At 32.2% G+C, this 19,741-nt stretch overlaps 4 protein-coding genes across 4 annotated transcripts; 3 read left to right on the top strand and 1 right to left on the bottom strand.

Moving 5' to 3' along the window:
- Nucleotides 1–196: 196 nt before the first annotated feature.
- LOTGIDRAFT_235377 (hypothetical protein) lies at nucleotides 197–5,893 on the top strand (the record flags this gene model as incomplete). Its single annotated transcript, XM_009064573.1, has 10 exons — nucleotides 197–206; nucleotides 1,435–1,566; nucleotides 2,134–2,351; nucleotides 2,569–2,658; nucleotides 2,850–3,031; nucleotides 3,341–3,591; nucleotides 3,750–3,817; nucleotides 3,991–4,204; nucleotides 4,555–4,745; nucleotides 5,022–5,893. 10 exons carry the CDS (start codon nucleotides 197–199, stop codon nucleotides 5,352–5,354), a joined length of 1,689 nt encoding a protein of 562 aa, XP_009062821.1. The 3' UTR covers nucleotides 5,355–5,893.
- A 2,072-nt stretch (nucleotides 5,894–7,965) lies between these two features.
- On the bottom strand, nucleotides 7,966–10,853 carry LOTGIDRAFT_235376 (hypothetical protein). The gene is made up of 7 exons (XM_009064572.1): nucleotides 10,745–10,853; nucleotides 10,223–10,397; nucleotides 9,354–9,973; nucleotides 9,044–9,177; nucleotides 8,689–8,807; nucleotides 8,395–8,461; nucleotides 7,966–8,207 (listed from the first exon to the last, which is right to left on the bottom strand). Exons 2-7 carry the CDS (start codon nucleotides 10,254–10,256, stop codon nucleotides 8,129–8,131), a joined length of 1,053 nt encoding a protein of 350 aa, XP_009062820.1. The 5' UTR covers nucleotides 10,257–10,397; nucleotides 10,745–10,853; the 3' UTR covers nucleotides 7,966–8,128.
- A 239-nt stretch (nucleotides 10,854–11,092) lies between these two features.
- Nucleotides 11,093–12,006, top strand: LOTGIDRAFT_195024 (hypothetical protein; the record flags this gene model as incomplete). The annotated part of the gene is made up of 1 exon (XM_009064571.1): nucleotides 11,093–12,006. A coding segment is annotated over exon 1 (906 nt), but the record flags the coding sequence as incomplete, so codon positions are not given.
- Nucleotides 12,007–15,757: 3,751 nt separating this feature from the next.
- Nucleotides 15,758–16,390, top strand: LOTGIDRAFT_129074 (hypothetical protein; the record flags this gene model as incomplete). The annotated part of the gene is made up of 1 exon (XM_009064570.1): nucleotides 15,758–16,390. A coding segment is annotated over one exon (633 nt), but the record flags the coding sequence as incomplete, so codon positions are not given.
- Between the last annotated feature and the right edge of the window lie 3,351 nt (nucleotides 16,391–19,741).

Raw genomic sequence — 19,741 nt, 5'->3', positions numbered from 1 at the left:
TCGAATAGAGATTATCATTTCTATTATAGATATCTATAATCTAGATAAACATCTAACAGAATTGTCACCTTCAATATGTAACAGATGATTTCTACCCTTTTCCTCTATTCTTTATATCAGAGTTGACTGGCTTCAATATTTTATTAAACTTCATTATTACCAGTAAACAAATATAATAATATTCCTCGGTGAACAGATGATAGCCAGTGAGTTAAGTGAATAAATGATACGGGAAGGAATAAAAGAAATAAAGAATAGAATTATACTGGTGGCTCGTGCCAGTCATTACTCTATTCAATCTGCTAGCCAATCAGCTGTGTGTATTAAATGCAATGATGATTGAACTCGGAGGTTCTACTGGTCACATGTCATTGTTTCAGTTGACTGAATTTGATGTTTAGTTGATTGTTTGCGACTACTGGTATCAATTGTATTAGAATTTTCCTATGGTATAGTGTTGATGTTTGATGTGATAAAGGATTAAGATGTATAATGTTGTAGTCAGTCTAGTGTATAACTAGTTAGTTGACGGGTATTTTGAGGACTAAATCTGAACATTTCACTATTTGTTTGTTAAAACTGTCAAGTGTAAAATGGAGACACTATAGTAAAATCATTAATATTAACTATCACCACGGAACATTTACTCTGTGTTGTATGGATATGGTGTTCTAGAACTAACTTTATACTTTCCATGGATAATAGGTGTTGGACATATCATTATAAGAATTAGATATTTGACAATATTAAATTCAAATTTGTGCGTCATCCTTGCAGATAATTTCTGGATTAGTTAACATATTTCTACAGAAAAGGTATATTTTCAAACAATGATATTATTTGCATAAATTATAAATTTTGTTTTGTTGACTTGAAAAAAAACATGAATAATTATATAATTGACATAAGTTTTGTTAAATAACATATTGGATTGTTTTTTTTATTTTGTTTATTAGAATATTTGTATACATAGCTGAATATTAAAACCAGGCATAATTGATAGTGTATCTATTGTGCTGTATGATATATAGTCACTTAAACAGCTGTCTCTAAACATCATATATAACACTCAATTGAAAAATAAATGGCTTTCATTTAATTCAGTTAGATTGAATACTATGGTGAATATTTTAAATTGCCTGTATGGAATGGAAAGACATAATCTTATATACATGTATACTGTTTGTCCAGTGCTTGCTGAAAAGCTTTATTCTCATCTGAATATTGCTGAATTTAAATGGAACTTTTGAAATAGATAAGAAATGGAAATTTCTATTATAAATGAAATTATTTTGAAAGATGAGGAATATCAAGTTTTTTCTAAATCAAATTTATTTAATTTCAGATGCACACCTGAACTTCAACAATTTCAGCCTTTTTTTTTAGAATGTAATTTTGAAAGTTATTATCATATCAAACTATTGTATATTTCAGATTATAGAAGTAGCATAATGCCAGATTCCCCTGATATAAAAGGTCCTATGAATCCAACAACTACACCACCTAACAGTATGGCTGGATTATTACCACAACCACGTCCTATATCTAATAGCAGTAATATATCAGGTAAGCTTCCTTCATATCTTACACCAGGCCACTTCTGACCACAAGAGTTGAGCATACAAATTTTGGAGAAATTGGGGCCATATATTTAATAAGCAATATTAGAAAAGGTTTTGTGAATTTGAGCTTAAATGTTCATAAGTTTTATGATAGCTGCCTCAAACTGATGGTCAATATAATAATTCATCATAGTCTTAGTCTGCTTCAAATCATTTTTCATTTATAAACATAACATTGTTTCCTGAATAATATTGTGTTCCAGGTACAGAACTTTATTAGATTAAAACCAATGTTTTGTGTGATTATGTTAGGCTGATTTTTTTTTAATCAATATTGTTTTGAATGTTGTCTTGGGGGAATTTTTTGGGGTAAATTTATGTAAATTGGGACTGAACTTAAGCTTTGCTGCATTTTGGTATTGTAGGATCCAAGGGTAAAAAGAAAGAAAATCTAATGCCACCTTTGCTTATATAATTACCTCCACTCCTCATTATAAAGAAAAAATATTACTTTTTATTTGTATATTACCTGGCAGAAGAAAATGATTGAATTTTAATTTTAATTTTTCAGTAATGAATGGTTCCCACTCACCATTAAGTAGTTTAAATGGTAGAACCCCCTCCCCACCATCTATGATGAATCCTGCAGTAGGACAACAATTACCTCCAGCATGTGGGGCCAGACAACTGAGTAAATTAAAGAGATTTTTAACCACATTACAACAATTTGGATCTGATATTTCTCCAGATATTGGTGAACGTGTTAGAACTCTAGTCCTTGGCTTAGTGGTAAGTGTGATTTCCAATAACCTAAATGCTTTGGACCATTATTCATTTCATTGAAACAATTGGTATGCTTGGTGTGTGATGTTACATTGTTATTTCATAGGTGCAAAGATGCAGTGTAGTTAAACATATATGAAGAAATTTCTTGGATATACCAGTTCCTACTACTGATATTACTAAAACGTGCAATAATTGATCATTCTATCTGTACTTTTTTCAGAATTCACATTTATCTATAGAAGAATTTCACTCTAAACTACAAGAAGCCACAAATTTTCCTCTCAGACCATTTGTTATACCATTTTTAAAGGTGAGCTTATTCTGAATTCTATGAAATACTTTTTAACTTGGATACCAAATACTGAAGGTTGAAGTGAACACATAATTCAAATGAAGGTAACTTTTGAAATAATTGTAAGTGTAAACTGTTAATGTGAAATTATACCAGAGCTCATTTTATAGGCATCTCAACTTCACTAATCATATATTTCTTTATTATAGGCTAACCTACCATTATTACAAAGAGAAATGTTACATTGTGCTAGAATGGCTAAACAAACTCCTCAACAATTCTTATCTCAGAATGAACATGTGATATTTGACGCTGCCCATTCACCTATAGAATCACATGATTCTTATAACTCAGAATTTAATGATAATGGCAAGAGACGATCTCCTGAAAGGTGAGTATTATTAAAGGAAGTCATAGTATACACAATACAAATACATGTTACTGGAGTATAGGATTTATAATCATCTAGTGGTTATGTCCCTTTAATGAAAACTTTGTGAAAATCTTCTATTATTATAAGCCTCTGTATAAATATCCCTAAGCTATGCTTTTATTCAAAGCCTATCTTTTGTAGGATTAAAAACCTTTGTTTGGGTCGTGTGCAAAGATGGTCATTAGATTATCAAAATATTGCTTAATTAATTAATTATTACCTTTTGTCATAATGAATTAAATTTTATCTTGTTTCTTCCATTTTCAGACCTAAAGAAAATGGAATAGACAATCACCATGATATGAATCCAGCTAAGCGACATCATCCAATGAGTCCATTAGGCACTAACCACATCAGTCCTAACAGCTCCCTGAGTCTGAATCCCAATGGACAAATAAGACTAGAGGATATCAGTTTATCTAGAGAATTACGAGAAAGGGAAAGATTAGATAGAGAGAAAGTAGAACGAGAAAGGATGGATAGAGAGAGAGAAAGAGAAAGACATTTCCCTAACTATAGTAAGTTTATTTTGGAATATATTCAGTGTTGACTTGCCTATTTGTAAGATTGATTGTATTTTGTTTCTAAGTATCTTATATAGACATTGTGTTCAAAAAAAGTCTTGTAGATTTTATTTCCACTAATAATAAGATGTTTCATTGTTATCTTATTACAGATTATTCAAGAAATGAAAGTTTTGATCCATTAGAAAGATTTGATGATGATTGGAGACAAGTTGAATCTGTAAGTATATACAAAAATTGTTTATCAAGTTGTATCAGATTGACTATAAATTGAGTATTATTGTTGTATACAGTGATAAGTAGTAGTAGACCATGATAATGTGATGTTATTTGATTAAAACAATGTATGTATTTGTTTTATTGGGATAATTATAATTAATAATCTCATCCTAGATGTTACACTGTATAATTGGAATGGTAGATAAAACTAAGAGAGCTCTAGCTGTATTACAAGAGAGAAGTTTACGAGATCGCGAAGAATTATCAGTCTGGATGAGACGCCATGCCGAGGGAATGGATCAGGATGTTAAAAAAAGAACCAATGATCTCATGCAATATACCAGACGACAAACAGAAGATAAAATTCGAGATGTTAGAAGTCGAGCAGGTACGAGAAACACTATAATATTTTTTATTATTAACACTGGTGTTTTTGGTAATATTTATTAGAAGTCAGATTGAGTTCAGTTATTATATTGACAAAGCGAATATCTTAGGCTGAGATTGTCTCTATTTTATACTGATTAAAGGAAATGATAAATTCAAGTTGGCTACTATTTAATCACTGGAAATTCTTGAGTTGAGTATAAGGAAGTGAAAGTTGGCATCCATGGCACCTTAGCTATTTTCAGATGACATTCCTTTCTACTGAGCTATTTCACTATTCCTGATTTAATCTTTCTACTTCTTGTTATTTTTGTGTACATGTTCCAAATTATAGAGTGTACTTACTTTCAGAAGAAGCTGTAAATGAGGTTAAAAGACAAGCAATGTTAGAGTTACAGAAAGCTATGACGGCAGCTGAGCAGAAGGCGTCTGATTTAGTAGCAACTGAAAGATTAAAGATAGATAGATCTATAACAGAAGCTAAAAAACAAGCTCATGAAGAAGTGGCAGCCATGATAAACCATCAGGAAGAATCAAGTGAGGTAGGAGACAGTTTAGTCTCAATTTATAACTTTGTAGTTGAGTGAAACATGAGAAAACATTCTCAGCATGCAAATTGATCAAGAAAACAGCTATGGGAAACATTATTGTCAAATTTCTTAGGTAGAAGGAGTTCACTCAACTACAGAGTGAGATATGAAGGATTAACATACTCTTCATTGTAATGTTTACAATTGGAACTTAGCTGTAAAAAACTCTGAAATTTTAAATCTAACGTAAGCGTATTAAAAATAATGTGTTTATTTTATTATTTTCAGAGTTGTTGGAACTGTGGAAGGAAAGCAAGTGAAACATGTAGTGGTTGTAATATTGCGCGATATTGTGGCTCATTCTGTCAACATAAAGATTGGGAAAACCACCATCATGTTTGTGGAAAATCCCAAGTAGCTAGTATTGCGGAGGCACGTGATCAGAGGAGATCTACGACTAATAAAGACTCAACTGTTACTTCAACACCTCCTCCTCAAGTTATACAGGATACCCCATCATCTCCTAATGGTACAGTGGACACTCAGTCTAAATCTCGACCTACCACACCAACAGACAAACAATCAGTACCAACAACAACCGAGGCAGCAACAGCACGTTAAATTAACCAGCAGTGTACTGACACATAATCACTTGTTTTTCATTTCTCTGTGGTGATATAGACATTTTGTTTTATTTCTCAATAAATGTTAAATATGGATATGGACTTGAATAAGACATGTAATCGTGATAGAAATCTGTATGAAGTCCAAGATTGAAGACATTGGAGTGACAAAGATCAGAACTAACTATTTGTGAATGGTAAAATTAGAAATGTGAGGCATAACACTAAATATTATTGTTATTGCGGGGCTATTATTATTATTGGAGGCATTATATTAATATTTCTGTTATATCTAGTCACAGTTAAGGTTTTAATTAATACTATATTGATTATGGGTATTGTAAAAGATCTGAACTTTAACTGTAAAAAGCCAACATAATTTTTTATCTCTAATCATTCTCTTATGGGTGTGTGAATATTTTCTGGTTTAGGTTTATAAAGAAAAGAGTTTGAAATAAAAACTTAAGATCTCAGGTTTTGGATTTTGAAAATTATATCACTTCATGATGTAAAATGGTTCATTTCTTGCAATATAATGGTTGCATTATAATTTTATGGAGTAAGATCTAGCTAGGAAAAGAATAACTAGTTGTGTCCAATTTCAGAAAAATAAAAACTATTACAAGAACATGCAACTGGCAAAAATATTCAAATCAACACTCCTGCTGGACACCCACCCTATTCATGTAAATAAGGCATTGTATTGTGAAATATGTATGTAGATGTTTTAATATATTATATGTATATTTGGATGAGATTTGTTGTTATAATTTTTAATGCATGTTACAGAAAATTTTATTTCTGTAAGTTTGCATCATTGTTATTGCGTTTATTCATTTTTTATTTTTCTGATTCTTTCAAAACAGATCTTAGATTTTTACAATGCTTCGTGTTTAAAGTTAACTAGTCAGTTTTTACTTTTAATTTAAAGGGGTTGAAATTTACCTGAGCCACACTAAGTTTCAAACAGTCTGCTTATATGGGTAGTATCTGTCAGTATCTGTCAGTCATATCTGATAAAAACTTCAATTTGGTTTGTTCGTATAAGTGAATTAAAGACTTTTTCTGATTCTAAAGTCAGCCATAAGTTTTTCACATATTTTTGTTTTATGAAAAGCTTTAATGTGTTTAAAGGTAAGCCTTGAAACAGCAGTCCTATCATTTATAACTCAACATAGCAAGAATTATGGTAAAATAATGATATTTGGTTTATAAGGTAAATTTCCAACCCCATTTATTATTATAGTGAATATTGTTAATTGATATTATTACTAACTTGATATTATTCGTTCCAATTATTCTATGAAATCAACCTGTATCCTTGTCAACTAACCTATTTCTTGACAGTCAACCTTTCTTTAGAGTCAACATATCCTTGTCAACTAACCTATCATATTAGTGAACCTGTCTACTTGTGTTACCCTGGTACATTTAGTGTTAAATTGATTTTCTGTAGTTGTCAATTTAACATTGAATATATTTTGGTATTTATACCAGAAAGGAGTAACCTTGTGTCTTATTCTCGAAAATTTAACAAAGATAGTATCAAGATTTGAAGAAATACAATAATCTGATTAGTTAATAGAACCGAAATTAAGCCATTTTTAGTGATTGACCAATCATAAAAGCGGGACACTTAAAGCAACTTATGTTTTAAGAATAAGGTCCTTGATTCATTATGAATTGAAATGAAATGTTAAATTCTTCTGAAACAACAAAGTTTTTGTATTGAAATTAACCTAGGATCAGTTACTATTCCTGGTATCATAATAAAATTTGTTATTGTAAGGCTCACTTCCTCTCTATCTGTCTATCAGTTGTATGTGAACACTGAATTTATAATAAAATACTCAAATCTGTTACATGTTATGTAAATCTTGTCTCTTTTTTATTTGACTTTTTTAATATTGACCTTCGGGTTTTATCCTTAAATTTGCAACAATTCACCAAGGACAAGCTGTAATCTAAAGACATTTATGTTTTCAAGATGTGGTAAGGGGTTCTAATCCTGGCCAGCCGGCAAATTCTAATAACCTTAGCACATTTCCTCAATATTCCGGATAATAATAATAATTCTACAGATAATCAGTGCTTAAAGTTTTAGAAAGGAGAAATCCATTTGCAGTCTGATATATTGAGTCAGTTATTTGATAATTGATTCCTAGAAACATTTAACCATTGTCCTAACACTCTTACAAAGATCATGTTTTGAGACAGTTTACTCTGTGTTTAACTGGTTCCCCAACGATTTTAGTCTCGATCACAAAGTCGCGAATTATTGACAACTCATGATTTACAAGACTACTGTTTAGACCAGTAAGAAATGCAATAGACCCGAAAGATCAGAATGCCCCTATTGCCAAACGAGATAAAGCTGTCTTTTTGCATTTCCACTGAGAAAAGTGAAAGCCAGCTTAAAACCAGCTTTCATTTGGCCCCCGATAAATTGCCGAACACAAAAAGAGAGGTTCTCGGTTCCAATTTGTGGAAACACACGAAAGCTAGCTCTTTCCCTCAGTGGAAACACGGTTTATATAGAATCTTTCTCAACTCTAACCAGAGTGGCAGAGAAACTGTGAACTCTACAGTAAGCCCATATAAACTACAACTGAAGGGAGACAACCCTGATTTAATTTATATTTCTTCAAACACTTGAATTAAATTCAATTAGTTTAAATATAACAAAAAATACACATAACACATTGCAATCATAGATCTTGAGGTTTAACTAATTTATTTCAAAGAGGGCTTTTGTCCGAGGTGACATTTATGTCAATCTACTATATTGAAACTGTGCTTCTTTCTTGAAGCTTTTTTATGTGGTCTCCAGGCATGTTGACCAACTGTACAACTAAAATAAAACATAATACACATGAAAGATTAGATAACATACCCAAATTGCAATTGCAAACAACAATTCAAAAAGTTAGATTTCCACCAGCCCTATAATTATCATAGCTTTTGAATCAACCGGTCACATCTGAAGGCTGCAAACTTATTTCTCATGAAAAAACCTATAAGAAATAACTAATACTTACCCATTATTCCTACCAGCCTCCACTCTGTTTTTACAACATGTCCATTCTGAATATTCAGACACTTTTACTGCAAATATAATAATACAGACATAAAATATAACTGGAAAATTTATCTCAAATTGATATAGAGAGATTACTTCTTGTTCACTTGTTACTATCCATGTACCTTCAGCAACAATACAATCCTTATCCTACATCTACATCTTATGTGGATAATCATTGTACTGTTGCCAAAGGTTACTACCATACAATACTTGATATCAAAGATGATTGCAAAATATAAACAATAGTTACCTTGATATCCAGGATGATATTGACAATGATCAGTTTGTTGTTGATGTAAACCAGTATAGGGTATCATACAATATAAACAATGTCCATTCTTCAATATATCATAATCATTTGGTTTCATACTAGAATAAAATATAGATGATAGCCTTAAATGTTTAACAGAGCAACTCTAGTAATTATTTTACCAGACATTTGTTTCAATTACTAAGATTTTTAAAGACAATCTTTTCCTTGTTAGACATTTACCTGATATTCATGCATTCAAACGTAAAAAAGAGGCCTGTGTATTACATACAGCACATTAAGAATCCAGCTTCAGAATACCCAGGCACTGTCTAGTGTCCTGAGTCATACTCACCGTCTCTTGCCATCCTTCTTCTTCATCAAATACTTTTGAGAGAAAACATCAGATAAACTTGACTTGAGATCAGAAAGATTGAAAGCGGAAGTGATATTTCCTGTTTTTGCTGTTTTCCCATTTGAGGAAAAATCCTGAAATGGAAAAATCATTTTTGCAACTAATTTAAATTTTCATTTGAGAACAAGAACATAAAATCATTCCATATTTTCCTGGTGATATATAGCTAGTAAAAGCAATGTCTGTGTGACTCAAAATATTTATAAGATATTGACCACTATATACCAGTATTAAGAAAAAAAAAACTTACAACCAAAACTGGTCTTGAAATTCTCTTTGGTCTGGCCACCTGCTGATGTGCTTCCTGTATTTCTTTACCAATCTTAATTAATTTATTTTGTAGCCTATCATAGTCTATATCATTATGACACCAAACTTTTAATACAGTCTGAGTTTTATTATTATTCATCATCACTCTAGTTTCTATACCATCAATAACTATTATACTGTTGAATTTTACACCAATTTTACTAAATTTCTTACCAATTTTTTCATGGGATTCCAAATACCGACTATTTCCACCAAATAATGGAACATAAACTCTTTTTTTAATGGGACATTTCCGCATCTTTTTATTCATCAAACAACTGAAATTCTTACTGTTGAATTTAATTACTTTCTTTCTGCTTGGTATGTCACCGTCTCTACATAATGACTGTAGAAGTGAGTAGTCTCCCTTTATTGCGTTACGAAGAATAAGAAGAAATTGTGAACCACTGTAATATGATTGTGGATTAATAGCAACAGTTGATATAAAGTCAGTGATAGTTCTCACATGATATTCACTATATTCACTAGATTGAAGTTTATCAATTATTTCTTGTCCTAATACTTCTGATTCAATTCTACAAGTGTTTTTCTTTTCACTCTCTGAAATAATTAAAATAATTACACGATGATGAATATAACTAATAGATTTGATTTTTGATGGTAGAAATAAGATATTTTCATTTCACAAAGGTAGAAAACAGTTACAAACTTAGTCAGGTTTTCAAAGTTGATAATGCAATCACTTTATAATAATATTAAAAATAAGATTTCAGATGACTACATTGTCATGTACGGTAATTAACAAAATTATAACAGGTATAAGTTATATAATCAAACAAATTTGCCTACCTTTTGCTTTCCTAGTACAAGAACACACTGCCATAGCATATCTCTGTACATATTTCTTCTAAATTATCTTTAATTTCCTTATACAATGACATACTTCATTAAATACAATCTTGTCAGTGTGATAAATACATTCATCTGCAGTCATCTTTACAGTCTTTCTTTATCAAACTGAAATCTGATAACAATATCATGCCATTCATGGAGAATAAAATTAATGTCAAATATCTGAATAAGAGTTAATTCTTTCTGAGTCATGCTGTTCCATGTATAATCCATGATGTTGAAATATCACCAGAGCTATAAAGTTCGGCAATTTATGTCCATGTCCATGTGCCTCTATTCCAACCTCTATTGACAAAGTTTTTCGGCTGTTTTGGGGAAATTTTGTTGTTGTGTAGGGTCATTCAAGTTCCATACAAAGGATCACGAATAAAGATACATGTAGATGTTTCTGTCTATGCTAACTGGCAATTAACATTGTTAAGGATCTGTATTAACATAGTGTATGATATTCAAACTTACTTGTGTAAATGATTTTGAGAATCTTATCAATGATGCCCTTAAAAACTCATTGACTTAGTCTTATTCCTCGGCTCTTCTAGATCTACGACACCATCTTCTTCTAGGAACGAATACAAGCCATTCTGACATTGAGTGAGTTCCATATTTTTATACATGTTAATCAAAGTTCTAGAAAAGTAGACTGACGAAATCATTTGAAACAATTCTGCTTTTATCAGCAAAAAATTACTTATCTGTCAAACTACATGTGCAATAACATAGCCCTCTATAAACACTACTTGATCAAGGAAAGGTAACTTTCTATTAATTGGAGTTACTCCCCTTTACCCTATCCATTCTCCAATACTAGGACAAAATGGCTGCAATGATAGCTGCTCAATATGGTTTAGGGGCTACTGTGACAGGTATCTTTCATCCAATAGGTTATGCCAAGGTGTTAATGCAAGTTGGATTTGAACCTCTTCCGCCGCAACCATCTGTGTCTCTGTTTGGTAAAGAACAATGGGTGTATCCAAACATATTCAAGTATATTGGCCACATCAAAAAAGTGGATGGATTTTGGGGTTTGTACAGAGGAGTTTTTCCTAGAGTTCTGTCAGGAACAATTGGAAATGTTGTGCAAAATAACCTCATGGACGCTTTTAAAGAATCCAATAAAAGACCAAAGGAAATTGCACCCATGGATCATGAAGACCAGTTGATGGAATGGGCAAAAGAGTTCTGCAAGGAAACATCACAGGAAACAATTGCTCGCTGTGTTGGATTGATAATTGGCCATCCCTTCCATGTCATAATGTTAAGAGGAATGATTCAGTTTGTTGGCAGAGAATCGAAATATGACTCTATATTTTCCTCAATTGCTGAAATCTATCGAAATGATGGTATTTTAGGATATTTTGCAGGATTATTTCCTCGTCTGATTGGTGAAATTATAACTGTATGGATAACAAACTTTTTAGCACAGCTTATTAATAAATATTTAGTACATGAGAAGGATATGCAGTCATATACAGCAGCTTCATGTGGTCTATTTGTATCTTATGTTACCTACCCTTACATCTTGGTGAGCAACATCATGGCTGTCAATGGCTCTGGCCTCGAGGCATCATCACCACCCAGAATGCCTCGGTATGAGAGTAGTTTAGATTGTTGGAATTCACTCCGAGCCCAGAACCAGTTAAAGAGAGGATCAAGTTTATTCTGGCGTTATTATACAGGACACACAAGATTAGGAAGCGAATATTCTTACTACAGCAAATACCAATAAGAAGTTTATATATTATGATTTATTCATGTCCTTGTATATTCTCTGATTCGGTAGGTATGTAATTGATCTTATTTGATAATGATCATATGTCATATAAAGTACTAGATTTGTTATTGCTAATAATTTGGATGAATGATGGCATATTTAAAGTCAGTGTTTATCTAGGCTCAAAACTTTCGTATTTCACTAGCATGTCAAAAGTTAAGACTCTTTAGCATATTATTAATGAATGATTCTAGATGTAAGGGTTAGTAATTTGTCAAGATGTGCAGCAGATGTCCTGAGAATTGCTGAATAGAATTAATTTGGAAAGGCAAAATTGTACATATATTTGTATTCATCCTCAAATATGGTGGAAAATAGAATGTTTGGGTACAGAATAAGCTGTAAAAGCCACATATGAAATACCATAACCATATTCACTGTTATCTAATTTGATTTGACCAAAACAGTAAAACTGGTTGTTTTTTTTTTTCACATTAATGAGTTTTGAAGGTTTTTGGGCAGATATTCTTCTATGCCTATGTAAACAGACTGTGCAGAACTGCAGCATTCTGTATTTCTAGATGGTAGAGGTTAAGAGTTCATCATAACAATTAGCAGTATAAAGTAGAGTTCTCAACTAGATTTCACCAAAGACTGATTTAATCTGAATATTTTAAAACTATTATTTAATACCCACATTACTGGAGAGCCCAGGGTATATTTTTATAAGTATTTGTAATAATTTGTTTACTTAGGGATTTAAAGGTATATATATGATTGTAACTATAGTAGCTGGATTTTGTTAGCCGCATCATTGTCAACTTAGATTTAGATTTTTTTCTTTCTTAAAGACTAGAGTCAAAATTATTAGAGCTGATACAGTTATTTCCTTTCGCTCAAAATATTTTCTCGGGATTGATTAAATTTTGTTAAAAAGTGTATGTTATTTTCAAAATATAGCTATTTACGGCTTTGAGTTGAGCTTGAAACTGTATTGATTTTTTTACAGTTAATTACAGCATTCTAGTTGAGCTATTATATTGATGTTATTGTATTTAAAGATAATTTGCCTAGTTTCTTTTGATAGATAATTGAAATTTTTATCAAATGAATGTTAGAAATTGTGTTTAATTTTCTATAGTGTTGTATTTTTTTGGCATAACAAATATAAGCAACACCATATAGAGTGCATGCAATCTAATACAAACTATCTGTATTTATAAACAGGAACCACAACTGAATGTAACTACTAACTGAATGACATTTATAATGTATCCATGAAAATCTAAAATTGTCTGTAATATATCAGGAATATGTGTGTTCAAAGTGTGCAGAAATAATATTTTTTAATGTTCAAATCTCACTGACAATGTTAAAACTATTAAATATTACTCATTTTTATGGTTTTTATTTTATTATTTCAACATGAAATGTGAATGAGCATGTAATCTGAAGTCCAATGCCCACCAATCTCTGTTCTGAGCGCATTTTTGAGAAGTTTCACAAAAATATTACTAAAACAACTCAGCATTACTTTCAGACAGAAATTTCAAATAGCTGTAATAAAATTGTCATTATTTTTACACATCAATAGAGGAATGACTATTCTGGTGAAGAATGTTATCCTCAGGGTCATAATACAGGTCAGTTGAGCCTTTAATTTTAAAGGGAGTGTAAATAAGGTTTCTGAAAGTTTTATGTTTATTGGGGAACACTGAAGTAATCGATCTACACCATTCCAATTTTCAATCATACTGTGGTTCCTCAATTCCAATAAACTTAAGTGTTTGATGACGTCACTATTGCAAAGGCCTTAGTGTGATATATGCAGGTTTTGCGATGACGCCATAAAACACTTAGTTTCAGTGGAATTGCAGGAGCCACAGACGTCAGACTGAAAATTGAAATGGTGCATATACACATGAACATTAGGAAAATCTCTTTACAGTCTCTTTAACTACATTATCCAGTGATGCCATTGAGATAGGGTATCCTCATTCTTCATTTTAATCACATCCAACTCTACTGCTGGCCTTACAAACAATAGTCTTTAATGTGCAACAGAAAATGCCTCATCAAAGTACATTTGAAATTTATGAGATTCATAATTGACATTTTGTGGTCTGTTTTCACAAAGAAAAATATGAATTATGTCCCTTTATATGCCATTAACTTTACCTACCATGATTCAGTTCGTGATAATATTCACTTATACACATCAGGCCCGTAACCAGATTTGATTGTTCGGAGGGGCAAGTAATATGTGGGGTAGGGCAATGGTGTTTAGTTGCAGTAATGGGATTGATCGGTTGTCTGAATTTTTCAGGAGGGAAATCCATTGTTTGCTCCCTCAATAGTCCCGATACTTTCTATGTAAATGTATTCAAATACTTCCCTTCTCTATGTACTATGGTAGGTTATTCTCTTGAGACTTGACCCTGATCAATGGGAGCAAGTCAGATGTAATTGATCCAAAGACAGTCAAAACTTTTCACAATCAATATAACAATAACTATAAAAATAAATTTATTTACATTTGCTTTACAAAAGAGACAATTACCAATCAAAACCAAAATATACGGCAGTAAAAACAGCTGCTATTACTACAATTACTGTTAATAAACCCATAAAAACCACAACATCTCTCAAAGCAGAGCTTTTGTGTATCACCAATTCTTTAACATGTACTCTTTTATAATTCTGAAAAAAAGTAACTTAAATTCAGCCTTTAAATTAATGTGGAAGGGAAACAGATTTTGCCATGTTCTTTATCATAATTAGAAATTAATTATAAATCACAACTATTCACTCAAGTAGGTTCATGCATTTCAAGGATGGATCCATTATTACGGTCCTGTTTACCTTCTTCCAGACTGACAACGAAGGAATTAGCATGCACCCGAATCAAAGGACAAAGTAAAGGATTCAAGATAAATTTCATCTACATTAGCCCTGTCAAGTATAGAAAAGTATTATGTTAAACATTTCATTTCACAAAAAAGCGTTAACTACTTGACCACAAATTATCTCTCTTTAGTTTTCCAGGCTACATACTATCTCCGTTTAGTCACCCAGATTACATATTATCTCCATTTTAGTCTCCTAGATTACATACTATCTCCATATAGTCACCCAGATTACATACTATCTCCATTTAGTCTCTCCAGATTACATACTATCTCCATATAGTCACCCAGATTACATACTATCTCCATATAGTCACCCAGATTACATACTATCTCCATATAGTCACCCAGATTACATACTATCTCCATATAGTCACCCAGATTACATACTATCTCCATTTAGTCACCCAGATTACACACTATCTCCGTTTAGTCTCCTAGATTACATACTATCTCCGTTTAGTCTCCCAGATTACATACTATCTCCGTTTAGTCACCCAGATTACATATTATCTCCATATAGTCACCCAGATTACATACTATCTCCATTTAGTCACCCAGATTACATACTATCTCCGTTTAGTCTCCTAGATTACATACTATCTCCGTTTAGTCTCCCAGATTACATACTATCTCCGTTTAGTCTCCCTAGATTACATACTATCTCCATTTAGTCTCCCTAGATTACATACAATCTCCATTTAGTCTCCCTAGATTACATACTATCTCCTTTTAGTCTCCCAGATTACATACTATCTCCATATAGTCACCCAGATTACATACTATCTCCATTTAGTCTCCCAGATTACATACTATCTCCATATAGTCACCCAGATTACATACTATCTCCACAGTCTCCCAGATTACATACTATCTCCATTTAGTCTCCCAGATTACATACTATCTCCTTTTCGTCTCCCAGATTACATACTATCTCCATTTAGTCTCCCACATTACATACTATCTCCATTTAGTCTCCCACATTACATACTATCTCCATTCAGTTTCCCAGATTACATACTATCTTCATTTAGTCTTCCAGATTACATACTATCTTCATTTAGTCTCCCAGATTACATACTATCCCCATTTAGTCTCTCCCAGATAACATACTATCTCAATTTAGTCTCCCTAGATTACATGCTATCTCCATTCCGTCTCCCAGATTACGTACTATCTACATTTAGTCTCCCAGATTGCATACTATCTCCATTTAGTCTCCCAGATTACATAATATCTCCATTTAGTCTCCCAGATTACATAATATCTCCATTTAGTCTCCCAGATTACATAATATCTCCATTTAGTCTCCCAGATTACATAATATCTCCATTTAGTCTCCCAGATTACATAATATCTCCATTTAGTCACCCAGATTACATACTATCTCCGTTTAGTCTCCCAGATTACATACTATCTCCTTTTAGTCTCCCAGATTACATACTATCTCCATTCAGTCTCCCTAGATTACATACTATCTCCATTTAGTCTCCCTAGATTACATACTATCTCAGATTACATACTATCCCACTTAGGTGTTCCAGATTTCAAACTTTATCTCTTTAGTCCCTTGAATACAAATGATCTCTATTATCTCAGATTTCAAATTATCTCCCTTGTGGATCCTAGATTTCAAATTATTTCCCTTTAGTATCAGGTTATAAATTATCTCCCTTTAGTCTTCAGAATTACAAATTATCTCTCTCATTTCCTTGGTGTCTACGGGAGTATGCACTTATTATCCTTCTTAAGTGTTTTCTCTTTAGATTCTGTGTTCGAGCAAAAATACTTAAGCTAATCACACTGGTAACATGTAGTTGTATAAAACAGAAGAAACATACCTTAGGATAAACATAGATGGGAAATGATTGCTTAGAAATGACAGGATATGTTGGTATGCGAGCCGGCAAATATTTATACCTTGTTAATCGTCTATCTACTTCTTCCATTGAGCTTGAGTCTTCAGAACCTTCAAAACGAGAATATTGAATAAAAGTGTTTGAGTTATAGTTTTCAACCGAAAATTAGTTGAATGGTCGAGTAAGCTAAGAAGTAGTAAAGTAGTACTAGTTTGAAAGAAAACATACATGTATCTGGCAGTATAACTCTCCTCTCACCAGTTGACTCTACACGATTAGACGACGAAGATTGTGATGACGAAGATGATGTTCTGGAACTACATTCTTCTGGCACAGTATCTGGTTTTTGTTGTTCTGATACATGGTCTAATATTGAAAATATCGAGGCTGGTGCATCATAATATGATTCTGAAGAAAAGAAAATACAAATCATTATTTTGCAAGAAATAATATGAATGGCAAGATTTCCGATGCGAATTGTGCGTGTTTTTTTTTTATTAATTATTTAACCCCAAAGACATGCGATCACATGTAGGAGAAATGTGGGTATTACATGCCGGAATATTTTGGCTACAATCGCCGTCACTGATGAATTAAAAATTTTCCAATGACATATACAAACAGCGCTGCAATGCTGTAGTTATGTGAGCAACTTTTGGATATATGCCATCGACTCTGATGATCTCTTCTTCCAATATAATCCCACTGGGCTTGGGCGATGTATTAAAATGAGAACTGAATTATATCAGTGATATCTATCTGCAAACGTTAGTAGAAAGATCAGCAATAAATTACATTACAATATTATCTACAGTCACTTAAAATATTTATAAAATATTAGATAATAAGAGTACATTTACAGATAACAAATATTCCTAAACTTTTTATTTTAGTTAAATTTTCACTTAAATATGGTTTGTCACAAAATAATATTCATTAAAGTTCTTAAAGCTCTGATTGGTAGATCAAGTTGTAGACTTCGATCAAATTTCGATTCAAATGTTTTCCAATGTCGAACTTAATATTTTAGGGTTTGGAGACAATCCGAAATCGTTCATTGAAATCCGTAAAGGAAAATACTGAGATTTGAAAAATTTCTATCGTCAAAATTTTTAAACTTGCGATAAATTTTGATCGTTTTCTGACACCGGTGCATCTCAACGTATTCTTTTCTTTATCCTGTTGAAAAAAAGACAAAAAGAAGGTCGAAACTGCAACAGTGCCGATATGTATTGAAGATGAAAATGAGAATTAAAAAGGAAAAATAAGAAGACAATAGTGGAATTACCATTATTATTGGACAAAAGTTAAAAATCTGAAAATCGATAAATTAAAGAAAAATACAGAAACCGTAATCGGTGAGTTTAAAGAAGTTTACCTATCAATATATCAGAAACCGTAATCGTTGAGTTTGAAGAAGTTGACCTATCAATATATCAGAAACCGTAATCGTTGAGTTTGAAGAAGTTAACCTATCAATATACCAGAAACCGTAATCGGTGAGTTTGAAGAAGTTGACCTATCAATATATCAGAAACCGTAATCGTTGAGTTTGAAAAAGTTTACCTATCAATATATCAGAAACCGTAATCGTTGAGTTTGAAGAAGTTAACCTATCAATATACCAGAAACCGTAATCGTTGAGTTTGAAGAAGTTTACCTATCAATATATCAGAAACCGTAATCGTTGAGTTTGAAGAAGTTTACCTATCAAATATCAGAAACCGTAATCGATGAGTTTGAAGAAGTTAACCTATCAATATACCAGAAACCGTAATCGTTGAGTTTGAAGAAGTTGACCTATCAATATACCAGAAACCGTAATCGTTGAGTTTGAAGAAGTTTACCTATCAATATACCAGAAACGGTAATCGTTGAGTTTGAAGAAGTTAACCTATCAATATACCAGAAACCGTAATCGGTGAGTTTGAAGAAGTTGACCTATCAATATACCAGAAAGCGTAATCGATGAGTTTGAAGAAGTTAACCTATCAATATACCAGAAACGGTAATCGTTGAGTTTGAAGAAGTTGACGTATCAATATATCAGAAACCGTAATCGTTGAGTTTGAAGAAGTTAACCTATCAATATACCAGAAAGCGTAATCGATGAGTTTGAAGAAGTTAACCTATCAATATATCAGAAACCGTAATCGATTAGTTTGAAGAAGTTAACCTATCAATATACCAGAAACCGTAATCGGTGAGTTTGAAGAAGTTAACCTATCAATATACCAGAAACCGTAATCGGTGAGTTTGAAGAAGTTGACCTATCAATATATCAGAAACCGTAATCGGTGAGTTTGAAGAAGTTGACCTATCAATATATCAGAAACGGTAATCGTTGAGTTTGAAGAAGTTAACCTATCAATATACCAGAAACCGTAATCGGTGAGTTGGAAGAAGTTGACCTATCAATATATCAGAAACGGTAATCGTTGAGTTTGAAGAAGTTTACCTATCAATATATCAGAAACGGTAATCGTTGAGTTTGAAGAAGTTAACCTATCAATATACCAGAAACCGTAATCGTTGAGTTTGAAGAAGTTGACCTATCAATATACCAGAAACCGTAATCGATGAGTTTGAAGAAGTTAACCTATCAATATACCAGAAACAGTAATCGTTGAGTTTGGAGAAGTTGACGTATCAATATATCAGAAACCGTAATCGATGAGTTTGAAGAAGTTAACCTATCAATATACCAGAAACGGTAATCGTTGAGTTTGGAGAAGTTGACCTATCAATATATCAGAAACCGTAATTGTTGAGTTTGAAGAAGTTAACCTATCAATATACCAGAAACCGTAATCGATGAGTTTGAAGAAGTTAACCTATCAATATACCATAAACCGTAATCGATGAGTTTGAAGAAGTTAACCTATCAATATACCAGAAACCGTAATCGGTGAGTTTGAAGAAGTTGACCTATCAATATATCAGAAACCGTAATCGGTGAGTTTGAAGAAGTTGACCTATC

This window comes from Lottia gigantea (assembly GCF_000327385.1).
Source record: "Lottia gigantea unplaced genomic scaffold LOTGIsca_63, whole genome shotgun sequence".
NCBI lineage: Eukaryota > Metazoa > Mollusca > Gastropoda > Lottiidae > Lottia > Lottia gigantea.
This window is presented reverse-complemented; position numbering and strand designations above follow the sequence as displayed.

What these genes read in the sequence shown, in the direction of transcription:
- LOTGIDRAFT_235376 (XM_009064572.1), bottom strand. Translation starts at nt 10,256, where the DNA reads ATGGCAGTGTGTTCTTGTACTAGGAAAGCAAAAG. An exon ending in TTTCAAGACCAGTTTTGGTT is followed by an intron (nt 9,178 to 9,353) that starts GTAAGTTTTTTT and finishes TTTCCATTTCAG; the next exon opens with GATTTTTCCTCAAATGGGAA. An exon ending in GAGGCTGGTAGGAATAATGG is followed by an intron (nt 8,208 to 8,394) that starts GTAAGTATTAGT and finishes GTTTTATTTTAG; the next exon opens with TTGTACAGTTGGTCAACATG.